This window comes from Salmo salar, chromosome ssa02 (genome assembly GCF_905237065.1).
Source record: "Salmo salar chromosome ssa02, Ssal_v3.1, whole genome shotgun sequence".
In the NCBI taxonomy this organism is placed as follows: Eukaryota; Metazoa; Chordata; class Actinopteri; order Salmoniformes; family Salmonidae; genus Salmo; species Salmo salar.
The window spans coordinates 50563496-50576908 of NC_059443.1; the positions used below are offsets into that span (position 1 = coordinate 50563496).

The following is a 13413-nucleotide window of genomic DNA, read 5'->3' on the forward strand; positions in this document are numbered from 1 at the left end:
GGTATCTTGTTCCTGGGTGAACTAAGGTGAACTATCCAGCAGGCAGCTGATAAGTTGCTACAAGGCCATAATGCAAACTAAGCAAGAAGTATGAATAACGGTATATCCACTAGGAGACGTGTTACCTGAAAGGAGTCATCGTCGTCACTGCTCTTGTTCAAATAGTTCAGAGAGGCAGCTCGTTTCATACTGCAAAGGAAAAACAAAGCATTTGCATTGGAGTGGGTCTTAAGCAAATGTATATTAAATGTCTTATGTTTTGGCGTGTGTGTGTGAGGCCACTGAAGGGTACTGGACCAAGCATGAATAGAGGGGTGAATTTGTGTCAAATGAAATCAAAGTTTAATTTGTTTACACATTTGTCAAGTGCATTTCATATTTTTTATTATGATTCAGTTACTGAATATCTGCTCAGAATAGCATAGCTTCATGTGAGATGAATCATTAATATAACAGTACATTTAAGATTATTTTCGTGCTATTTATCTTCAACTGAATCTTATACAGAAGTCTTGGGTTGGTGGTCCTAATTAAGAGGAAGACAATAGCTGGGGGAAAAAAACTGCAGCATTATCCTTAACCAAAAATGCAGTGTCAGACTTGGTGCTGTAGTTGCAGAAACACAATTTTAAGATGGTATTTATTCCCTTTCCACTCCAATCTTCACTTTTTTGTATTTATTATTTTAAAAAAATGTAGGTACTTGGTTAAAATAATCTCCAATGTGTGAATATTGTAATATATATATATATTTTTTTAGGCCAGGGTATTTTGACACTATTGAGACAGCATGGAAATCAGATAGGGAAACAGGCAGGTGGGAGAAACATTATACTGAAATTAATCACGTTTTGACATTGGCTATTTTGGCATTTAAAGCCCCATTCAGCCTCCAAAGACCCTCATTTCCTGAGTCACTTTGTTATACAAATCTATATTTTTAAACCTTTCCCATATTTAAGTAATTTCACAATTTGTCTTAACAGCCTTATGAACATAGCAACTTGGTTGCATCTTCCATCTGTGCTATAATGGTTCAGAAGGCCATAAAATAAAATAAATGGATATTGGTAACAGTCCAGAATATCCATACCTGTCATCCCTAATTGAATGTCTAAAACCAGATAGAAAGTATTGTAGTAAGGTCCAAAATTATTGGGACCCTGATAAAGATCAGCAAAACATTTATATAATAATACAAATACTGAGCAATATATATTTTTGTTTTACAATTATAGTATTTTATACTAATACAATTGCTCAGAGAAAGAGAGATTTTGTTTAACAAGTAATAAATAAATACAAAATCGCTAAAAGAAAGGGGTCAAATATATTGGCACCCCTGTTTTTAATACTCCAGCACCCTCCCCTTGCGAAGATAACAACACAGCCTTTTTCTAAAATGTTTTATGAGATTGGCGAACACAATGGGAGGGATCTTAGACCATTTCTCCATACAGAATCTGTCCAGAACCTTGATATCCTTTGTCTGCACTTATGGACTGCCCTCTTCAATTCAAATCACAGGCTTTCAATGGGGTCCGGGGACTGATATGGCCATTGTAAAAAATAATGGTCAATTAACAATTTCTTTGTGGATTTTGATGTGCGCTTGGGGTTATTGTCGTGCTAGAAGATCCACTTACGGCCAAGTTTCACTCTCCTGGCAGAGGCAACCAGGTTTTTGGCTAAAATGTCCTGGTACTAAAGTTCATGATGAAAATCAGATTGGGATACAGGCAGGTGGGAGAAACATTTGGATACATGAATGCGGGGATTGAACCCTGGTCTCAAGCGGGGAGATTTGTACATGTGATTTATGCTGGGAGTGTTACCACTCAACCATGGCTCTGACCTATAATGTCCATAATCACTTAACTATAGTGGCTTGGTAGTGTGAACACATAACTAAAAGTATGCAAATAATTAGTAGGAAACCACATCATCATAATGGCGTCAAATTTACTTTAGACATGACTGTGTTGCCACATTAGCTAGCAACTATAGTCATAACCTAGCAATTCTAACAATAGCTCACAAAAATACAGCAGTTTTCATTCAATCTTTGACAGACACAACCTTGACTTCAGAATTACTTTAGATGTAGTATAATGTTGGTTAACGATTTGCTTACTTTAGAAATCTAATTGTATTTCCAGCCACTGTCAGTCAACCAATGCCAACTTTCAGTTGCTGATTGGTTGTTGGAAATAAAATATTTTCCATGACAACATTATGCAAAGAAGACGAACTAAGGGGCTTTATTTTCGCGTGGCGCAATTGTCCAACGTTAGTTGGCTATTTCGGCATGTAAAAACAGGCAATCTGGTCTCTGAGAATTTCGTATTATTCATTACCTAAATTTACACACTGCAAAAACTGAGCATGGATATGAGGCTTCCACTATTATTTACTGTTCCTGCAGTGAGGGTTCAACCAATGATGTATATAAACCCTGGATTGCTGATGCTATGTCTTGGCCAATGAAAGGCTTTGAAGCCGCCGTTGACCTTAAGGGCCCCAGGACCAGTGGAAACAAAATAACCCCATAACATCAAAGCCCCCCACCATATTTTACAGTAGGTATTTGTATTTATTATGGATCCCCATTAGCTGGTGTCAAGGCAGCAGCTACTCTACCTAGGGTCGAGCAAAATTAAGGCAGTTAATACAATTTTAAACATAATACATTCACAGATTTCACAACACACTGTGTGGACTCAGGCCCCTACTCCACCATTACTACAGTACTAAATCCGTGTGTATAGTGCGCATGTTATTGTGTGTACGTATACATGTGTCTGTGCCTACGGTTTGTGTTGCGTCACAGTCCCTTCTGTTCCATAAGGTGTATTTTTTTATCTTTTTTTTTTTTTTAATCAAATGTTAACACTTACATCAGTTACTTGATGTGGAATAGAGTTCCATGTAGTCATGGCTCTATGTAGTACTGTGTGCCTCCCATAGTCTGTTCTGGACTTGGGGACTGTGAAGAGACCTCGTGTGGCATGTCTTGTGGGGTATGCTGTGGTGTCCGAGCTGTGCGCCAGCAGTTTAAACAGACAGCTTGGTGCATTCAACATGTCAACAGATCCTGTAGGACCTGCCTGGTTGATAGTGCTGTTAAGGCAGAGCAGCGCCTTATTATTGATATACTTCTCTTAGCTACTGTTATATCAATATGGTTTTGACCATGACAGTTTACAATCCAGGGTTACGCTAAATTTAGTCACCTCAACTTGCTCAATTTCCACATTATTTATTACAAGATTTAGCTGAGGTTTAGGGTTTAGTCAATTATTTGTCCCAAATACAATGCTTTTACTAACTTATTCCTTGCCACCCACCTACTCTGAAACTAACTGCAACTCTTTGTTAAGTGTTAAAGCCAGTGGCATGTCATTAGTAAAGATTGAAAAAAGTAAATTGGCCTAGACAGCTGCCCTGGGGAATTCCTGATTCTACCTGGATTATGTTGGACAAACTTCCATTAAAGAGCACCCTCTGTGTTCTGTTAGACAAATAACTCTTTATCCACAATATAGCAGGGGGTGTAAAGCCACACAAGACTATGATCAATAATGTCAAAAGCCGCACTGAAGTCTAACAAAACAGCCCCCCCAATCTCTTCAATTTCTCTAAGCCAATCAGCAGTCGTTTAAGTGCTGTGCTTGTTGACTGTTCTTCCCTATATGCATGCTGAAAGTTTGTAGTCAATTTGATTACTGTAAAATAGCATTGTATCTGGTCAACAAAAAAATCTAAAAGTTTACTAAGGGTTGGTAACAGGCTGATTGGTCATCTATTTCAGCCAGTAAAGGGGGGCTTTACTATTCTTGGGTAGCGCAATGACCTTTGCTTCCCTCCAAGCCTGGGAGCACACACACATTCTAGTCGGCTTAAATTGAAAATATGGCAAACAGGAGTGGCAATATCATCCACTATTATCCTCAGTAATTTTCCATCCAAGTTGTCAGACCTCCGTGGCTTTTCATTGTTGTTAGACACCAATAATTCTCTCACCTCTTCCACACTCACTTTACAGAATGCAAAATTACAATGCTTGTCTTTCATAATTTGGTCAGATATACTTGTATGTGTAGTGTCAGTGTTTGTTGTGGACACACCATCCGTTTTTCGATGCCAAACTCACCATTGGTGTGTGTGGCCAAAGAGCTCTATTTCATGTCATCTGACCATAGCACCGGTTTCAATCCAAGTGCCAATGCTGTTTTGCAAACTCCAAGCACTGCTATTGTCAGATGGGTCTTGGGTCCTTCGAAAGGCAAGTGGCCTCTCATGTGAGAGCACAGAGGCCAAATTTTACAGCCAAATCGTACTCGACCACTGTTATACTAGCAGCTGCCAGAGGCGCAACACAGGGGTCTGAAGTTATCATGTAATCTTCAAAGCATTTTATTCTCTGATCCTTGCCACTTTATTATGGGCATTTAGAGTCATTTGAATGAAGTAGTATTACATATGGTACCTTTAAGGCAGCAAAATGTTATAACTGTGCATGGGGTGTGAGGACTCAATAAGCACTGTGTGTTTGCGCATGTTTGTCTCTCTTACTGGAGGTTGCGTGGGTCGGGGGGACCGTTCCCCTGTAGTTTCTTCACCAGCATCTCGCTGCTTCGCCGTATGACGTCCCGGAGCTTCCCCATCGATCCTGCTCTCCTCAGGGCCCCACTGCCATCCTGAAACAACACCAGGGTCAGACAGTCCTGTAAACTCAGTGTCCCAATCCATTCCTGATAGACCCCAGGGGGTGTGCACATTATTTTCCACTCCAGCCCAAACATACCAGATTGCTTTGACAAATTGTGTCCAAAAAGCATCAGCAATAAATCTCGGCTGCCATCCTGAAGCTTCCTTTACAATACCCAATTAGTGTTTTTTGTGCTGACCTAGAACAAAAGCCTGCAGAAATAAGGGCTCTCCAGGGTTGTATCAACAATCTAGTAAAGTGGCTTACTCATACTCACCTTGTCTCCTTTCCTCAATCTGCTATGATGGGTTAGGGTTAGTACTGAAAGACTAAAATCATGTCCACAAACTTGTATCCACCCTATGGTTTTATACTGTTCAGTATTTTTCAGACCAGTACAAATGAAGGCGGCAGACGAGAAGCTACCGAACCTAACCCTGCCCTCGCTAAGGCATAGTCAAGGGCATTATTTCAAAATCAGTACTTCTCCAGTAGGGGGCAGGAGAGGAATTTAGTGTGTCGAAGATAATACATTTCAAACAAATATGTATGAATAGGATGAAGCTGTAGAAATGCTCTTTGCTTTGAGAAACTAGTCTTTGATGCCCTACCACAACTGAAGCAAACCTTCAGTCCTTAGGGACTTAGACACTAAGTGCACACTTCGAGGGAGAATGTACAAGTGCACACTTCAGGTAGAAGGGGGTGAAATGTAATTGGATTAAATCTGCAGCCTATTGCTGTGTACTACACTTTAGTACGGCAGTGAAGCTTTCATGCGCCAGAGCTTCCGGGTTGTGAAACTAGGTCAATGGACTCCAGAGGGGGGAGATAAAGAGAGTGAGTGGGAGAGCGCCTATTGGATGTGCGGTTCCCCCTCAGGTTGGTTTACACAAGCATCCAGCCAAAGAAAAGCCCAAAATGAAAGTCTTTATTTTCAGTCAATGTCAAACAAGGTTAAGAGACACATTCATCACAATGCAACAAAGGGAAGGTATACGTAGGCCTACACAATACCATGACAGGAGTATTAGTAATGGAGAGCACAACGTTCTACAGACAGACCAATGAAATAAAGTGTGACATAGCTAAATCGCTCCACTACATAGGCCTACCAGCCGGACAGCCAGTGTGTTTCAGAATTGGCTAGCTCCAATATCACCGATTATTATTATTATTATTTTTTTTAAATCGGTTAGCAACATTGGAGCCTTCTCTTTACACCGAGATACCAAAATGCCACAGTTACATGGAATTGCATTTTCATATGGTACTAAGTGTAATTACCTTTAACTACACATGAATTAATTGAAGTAAGTGTCTCATAGTACCGCATCTGTTTAGGTTTAGCACATGCACTTAAAAACAACATTATCTGTAAACTATGTACTAGTATATACCGGCACTGATTGTGATAGTTATTATATAAATAGTTAAAGTGCTTATAGAGTAACTACATGGCATACAGGCAACTTCAATTTTGTGGTGTTGGCTAACGCTGAAACGACTGGCTAGCTAGGTTAGTTACTAGTACTACACTTATTCAGCCTAAAATACATAATATAAAGAGTTTCCCTCATTCTAAACTAAAGTGACTGAAACATGGGAAATATCAACAAAAAAAACTGGGACAGTTAATTAGTGGATATCAGTGAGTACATTTCAAGCTACAGCGCTGTTTGAAAAATCTTTACATTCAGGTAACATAACTGTTCAACGACGCCTCACAACAATCACACCTAACTTAAACCCCCAATCTAAAGCCGATCTTTAAGCTGCTATAAGCATAGCAATGTTGTCATCAGAAGCATTTATAAAGATCTGATGTCAATTTATAACATATAGCTTATGAGCAGCCAGCTAGGTCACATGTCACTGTGTTCAAGGTAACTAGGTTGTTGGCTGACAAGATAGCTAACCTTAGTCGTTTCATGTGGGCCATGGCTGTTCATAGGTGTTATAAAGTAACATAAGCTGTTATGAGTGCCTTACGTCATAGCAGGGTAAAGTAGGCTTTTAAGATGAGACGATAACAAGAGTGAGAGCTGTGCGAGGAACAAGAGGACCATTAAGTTAAAACCAAATAAGTGACCTCACGAAATTCCACTCAGAAGCTTACAAAATCAAATACAACATCCTTGTGCGGCAATGTACATTAATTTGTGTGTTTCTGTGTCTCTGGTGTTTGTGTCCCTTTTCAATGGCTACTTGAAAATATGAAACAAGATTCTCTAGCTTGGCGCATAATTAGAGAAAACATTTTTTCCCAAGCTATGGCTTTGGAGAAAGCAATTTGCACAATGCCATTCCATTCAAAGACACTGATTCTACAGTTAGCAAGCTGTTCCGCTTTAAAACGTCAATACCATAGTCAGGCACTGACAACACCATTCCTAAACTTAGGGCTATATAATAATAATCAGCAATTGCTTAGAGGGTCAATGCAAAGATAAATAAGCATTATGATAAACACTATGCTATATAAGAAAATACTTAAAAGTAAACAAAATAAAAACAAAACAGGAGACAGATACACTAATCTCAATAAAACAAGTAATCGATGTGTAAACTCAAAAGGTGCTTTTAAGTGGCGACGTGACTTGGAATCATAATAGCGCCACAATTTTTTTTTAAATTGTCTTACATTTGCTCCCATATAACATAATAGTATGCATAAATATTTTACAAGGGTCACGGTCACACTTAAAACAAGTTGCAAGTTAACAAAATGAGTGAACGTAAAAAGGCACCAAGGTAGATCAATCCTGGTCAAATATCAGGACAAAAAGCTGGCTGTAGCGAAATAAAAAGCACTACTCTAGCTGGTTGCTCTTCAGTGGACAATAATGTTAGAGAGATAACAAAATGAGATATAAATTCTGACTGGTCTCATTTGGTAGTGGACTAATAGTTGATGCCGTTATAACTGTGCTTGGAGAAAATTTGAAGATCAATTGAAAAGCAATCATATTTGCATACAAGAAGAACAGAAACGAGAAAAATCAAACAACCAAAGCTTTGATAGTTTCCAGTGTTCAATTGGCCTCTGGTGCCACTGTCCACCATCTCTTATTTGTTAGAATATCATACATACTATACAAGTGATGACACAGCAAGAGAGAGACAGGGATAGAGCAAGAGAGAGACAGGGAGAGACAGGGATAGAGCAAGAGAGAGACAGGGAGAGACAGGGATAGAGCAAGAGAAAGACAGGGATAGAGCAAGAGAAAGACAGGGATAGAGCAAGAGAAAGACAGGGATAGAGCAAGAGAAAGGGAGAGACAGGGATAGAGCAAGAGAAAGGGAGAGACAGGGATAGAGCAAGAGAAAGGGAGAGACAGGGATAGAGCAAGAGGAAGGGAGAGACAGGGATAGAGCAAGAGGAAGGGAGAGACAGGGATAGAGCAAGAGAAAAGCTAAAAGATGTGATGCAGCATGAGAGAAATGAGTGGGCATGAACGAGAGAGCAAGATGGCTTAGAGAGAGGGATAAAGAAAAACGCAAGAGGAAGAGGGCAAAGAGACCAGGAGAAGAGGGGCAGAGTGTGGAAAATGCAAGAAGATAGAAAACATGCGTGGGAGTGAGAGAGACCGAAAGGATGGGAAGCGAAAGATGGGGAGGTAAAAGGGATAATCAGTTTTGGGCCAGAATTTGGAGTGGGGATGAAGGAGGAGTCCTCCATGAAAGATTAGAAGAGGCTTCACACAGAGGAAATGACAAGAGACATCCATTTTCATTCGATTGGCTTGATTGGTTGAGGAGAGTGAGGCGGAGGAAGGTCATCCTGCTGATTTAGGCCTAATGGAGGACAGAAAGAGAAGAGAACAAGAAAAGTGGAGAGCGAAAGAGACAGACAAGAGAAATTGAGGAGAGAGAGAGAGAACCAGAATGGGGAGAAAGAGACAGATACAGCAAAAAAGAGAAAGATAAGACAAAAACACAGGTAGAAAAACACAAGGTTAAATAACCCTTCAAGAGAGGAATATAGCAAGATTAAAAGATCAAAGCTTAGAACATTTTATGACCAATATTAATAAATCTGTATCAAATGACTGCACATTTGCATTTGTCATAAAGAATTAAATGTAGAAGACAATCATTTGTGGCCCTACACTGTCTGACAATTCTATCACATTTGAAAAGGTTTAGAGAAGACAAAGCTTTTGTAGTATTCGCTACGCTGCACTGAACGCAGTCAGCTAATGACATCAGTGTGAACCGCAGTGAGACTCTAGGGGCACCTTAGCAGCCCTGCTCACCCTGCAATGCAGTGTGCTCCTAGCCATCTACGGTAGGGACCAGGGCTGTGGAGAATCTGCTTTAAAACTGGTTAGAAACCATTATACACTGAGTATACCAAACATTAGGAACACCTTCCTAATATTGAACAGCCTCAATTCGTCTAGGCATGGACTCTACAAGGTGTCAAAAGCGTTCCGCAGGGGTGATGGCCCATGTTGACTAATGCTTCCCACAAGCTTGTCAAGTTGGCTGGATGTCCTTTGGGTGGTGGACCATTCTTGATACACACGGGAAACTGTTGAAAGTGAAAAGAACTGCAACGCTGCTGGGTTTGACGCAAACCAATGCGCCTGGCACCTACTACCATACCCCGTTCAAAGGCACTTACATTTTTTGTCTTGCCCTTTCACCCTCAATGACACAATCCATGTCTCAATTGTCTCAAGGTTTAAAAATCCATCAACCTGTCACCTCCCCTTCATCTACACTGATTGAAGTGGATTTAACAAGTCACATCAATAAGGGATTATAGCTTTCACCTGGTCAGTCTCATGTATACATTAAACCAAGTATAATATATAAAGACGTGATTAGAGGATATTAAGTTATTAATAATATGTCTTCTGGATTGACAAGTTGCTGGCAAAGAACCAAATCTATGTTAGAAATACACTACATGAGCAAAAGTATGTAGACACCTGCTTGTCGAGCATCTCATTCCAAAATCATGGGCACTAATATTGAGTTGGTCCCCCCTTTGCTGCTATAACAGCCTCCACTAGATGTTGGAACATTGCTGCAGGGACTTGCCTCTATTCAGCCACAAGAGCATTAGTGAGGTTGGGCATTAATGTTGGGTGATTAGGCCCGCAGTCAGCGTTCCAATTAATCCCGAAGGTGTTTGATGGGATTGAGATCAGGGCTCTGTGCAGGCCAGTCAAGTTCTTCCACGCCGATCTCAACAAACCATTTCTGTATGGACTTCACTTTGTGCACGGGGGCATTGTCATGCTGAAACAGGAAAGGGCCTTCCCCAAACTGTTGCCACAAAGTTGGAAGCACAGAACTGTCTAAAATGTCATTGTATTCTGTAGCGTTAAGATTTCCCTTCACTGGAACTAAGGGGCTTAGCCCAAACCATGAAAAACTGCCTCAGACCATTATTTCTCCTCCAAACTTTACAGTTGGCTCTATGCATTGGGGCAGGCAGATTTCTCCTAGCATCCGCCAAACCAAGGTTAATCCGTCAGACTGCCAGATGGTGAAGTGTGATTTATGACTCCAGAGAACACGTTTCCACTGCTGGAGAGTCCAATGGTGGCGACCTTTACACCACTCCAGCCGACGCTTGGCATAGTGCAACAGTTCTGTACTGACGTTGTTTCCAGAGGCAGTTTGGAACTCGTTAGTGAGTGATGTAACCAAGGACAGACGATTTGTTACGCACTTCAGCGGTCCCGTTCCGTGAGCTTGTGTTGCTTACCACTTCGCCGCTGAGCTGTTGCTGCTCCTGGATGTTTTCACTTCACAATAACAGCACTTCCAGTTAAGCGGGGCCGCTCTTGCCGGGCAGAAATTTGATTAAGTGACTTGTTGGAAAGGTGGCATCCTATGACGGTGCCACGTTGAAAGTCAGAGCTCTTCAGTGAGGCCATTTACTGCCAATGTTTTCTATGGAGATTGCATGTCTGATTTTAAACACTTGTCAGCAATGGGTAAAGCTGAAATAGCAGAATCCAATAATTTGAAGGGGTGTACACATACTTTTGTATATATATAGTGTATATTTTACACTACATTTGCACTCTATGCCTTCCTAAATAATAATAAATAAATAAATCTAAGTCTTAGGTGTGCGTGTCTGTGCAGTGCACTCACCCCGTTCCAGTCCACGCTGCCGTCCTCCCCCGCTTCGGAGGCGCTCTCATATTTTACGCTGCTCAGACTCTCCCTGCTCCTCCTCCTGTCTCCGTCTCTCTGCAGCTCCACCACACCCTGAACAAAACACACAAATCCGTTCAATATTGCAATATCATTTCACCTTTTGTTCTAACATTATTACTGAAAGTAATTGGTGCAACTGATTGTTAAAAAATAATTAAAAAAAATATCAGTAAACCATGCAGTCACAAACACACAATCAAGCAAAATAGTCCAATATACAGATGTGAAACACTAACAACAAATATGCAACAATAGATCTTAAAGTCTCTGTGGATGTCTACCTTCAGTTCAAGCATTTCCATAACTGAATATACACAAGTTTGGATTTAAACTCGAACGTGTGTGTGTTTATAAATGTGAGGGATTAGGTGTGTGTGAGAGAGAAGCTGACCTGTTTTCGGGACCTCAAGGCACACTCCTCCAGAGTCTCAGCGGCCTCCATCTTGCCTTGCCGGCGGTACAGAGCTCCCAGATTACGCAGGGTGGTGTTGACAGTGGGGCTGATGGACACACACCAAGGTCACTTCAAAAATCACTGCAGTGACTAGAAATGCTAATCAGTACCATTCCTTTGCGTCGGTAGTTCTAACAAGTCTTTAAGTGGACTTCTTACCTGTTCACCTTGCAATTTTTATACCAGCCGCCATAATCTCCATAGCCGTCTTTGCTCTGGTGATACAAGGATAGAGAAGGAGGGGGAAAGAGGAGCACAAAAATACATGTCACAAAAAGGGAAACCCCTCACATTCTCCAAAAAGTCCCTTCCGATTGACTCAGATATTTGACATCAAACACAGCGGGGCAACATCCTACTTAGAGAAAACAGAATTTAAATCTGTCCGGACCACCACTACTGACTGTTAGCAACGTGCACCTTCCCTTGAGGCATGTTTGGTAAGAGCTTTTGGTTGCTGCTGATTTCAGTTAGCAGGACATTGCTGCCTCGATGTATGTCATATCGCTGAGTCTACACAAAATAAGCATTTTTCCCCCTCATTTGTGACATTTAGCAGACACTCTTATCCAAAGCAACTTACAACAGTGAGCGCATACATTTCTATGTTGTTTTCTTACTAGTCCCCCATGGGAATCAAACCCACAACCCTGGTGTTTCAAGCGCCATGCTCTACCAACGGAGGAACACGGGACCAGACAGTATTGACAAGTAAACAAAATAGACACTCCTTATAAAAATGGGCACGCCTGCCACATGCCTGTGCTCTCTCACACACACACACACACACTTCACATACTCACCTTGCACTCCTCCCGCTCCTCGGCATGCATCCAGATGGGCTTGTTCTCAGCTGCAGAGACAGAGGAGAAAGAGAAAGGTGTGCTGTATGCTGGCAAAAACATCCTCAACAAGTAACAGACTGGCATTTTAACAAAACGGCAGGATACAGATGTAGACACCAGCACCTTGCTGACATGAAGGCAACATTAGTTAAACGTGGTTCCTTTCTTTCGTGAGACAAGATCCTATTGCAACCTCTCAATCTCAGTAATGGTTTGAGATCGTTTAAAACGCTGTTTCAACCCGAGACCAGAGTTCTGATAATCTCTCAAATTCACCCCCACCCCCTCACATAATCAATTGAGACCCATTTGTTAATTAACCGTGCATTATATTGGCATAGTAAGAAACTCAAGAGAGAGACAAGGTCACAATTTTGCCTCAAATTTATTGAGAATATGGAAAAGGAAATGTGAAAATAAAGGTCAACCCATCATTTCACATGTTAAATCTTGAGAGAACTTTGATGAAAGCATTTAATTATGGATAAAAAAAATAAATGAAGCATATTTAATTACATCAAAAAATATAATAAATCATTCAAAATAAAATCTAAAGAATATTGTCAATGTCAAAAACATTCAATACAAACTCAACATAACATGTGACTGAAAGACAGAAGTACAGTAAAGAAAAATACATGACAAATTAAAAGGATGTGGTAGCTTACTTGAAATATCTTGGCATGTTAAGCCTGAATAACAATAATAATGAAGCCATCATGCTTATCAAAAAAATGTGTTTGATAGTGTATAATAACCAACTTTGTTTTCTTTACAGCGACACCATAAGTATTATGCTAGTAGTTATAAGAAAAGGTTGGCTGTAGTATGTGTAGTGGTTATGTATGTGATGTAGTGTTACGAAGGCATTGTGTCAAGACTACTTCAAGAAGGGATTTCCAAAGAAAGTTGGTGAAGTAAGATGCCATGACAGAAGAACCCAAAAATACAATGAAACATAAAATGTGTCACTATTATAAAAATATATAACAATGTATGGAATTTTACACAAGACAAAAACAAGCAACAAAACGAACAAAGTCTAAACACAAAAACCGAGACTTAAATATGTTTGTTCACATTCTTTATTTCGCAATTGGTAATAAATAATTAAATGGTGGGCAATATAATAAGCACCACCTATTTAAACCAAGTTGGATTTTGTTCTTGTGTCAGAAATGTGCATATTTCATTCTGGGAAAACCCCATCAATGTTC

General features: G+C 40.4%; 1 protein-coding gene across 2 annotated transcripts in view; it reads right to left on the bottom strand.

Moving 5' to 3' along the window:
* LOC106585252 (kinesin light chain 1) overlaps positions 1-13413 on the bottom strand; it is a 37241-nt gene that overhangs the window by 2178 nt on the left and 21650 nt on the right. The window contains exons 10-15 of one of the 2 annotated variants that reach the window (XM_014171264.2): positions 12155-12204; positions 11511-11566; positions 11289-11397; positions 10832-10948; positions 4576-4700; positions 126-189 (exon numbers count right to left, since the gene is read on the bottom strand). In XM_014171264.2, coding sequence (XP_014026739.1) covers positions 126-189; positions 4576-4700; positions 10832-10948; positions 11289-11397; positions 11511-11566; positions 12155-12204 — 521 coding nt within the window. Of the gene's footprint in view, positions 1-125; positions 190-4575; positions 4701-5627; positions 8510-10831; positions 10949-11288; positions 11398-11510; positions 11567-12154; positions 12205-13413 lie in introns of those variants that run through there. The other variant, XM_014171274.2, reaches the window with a different exon arrangement.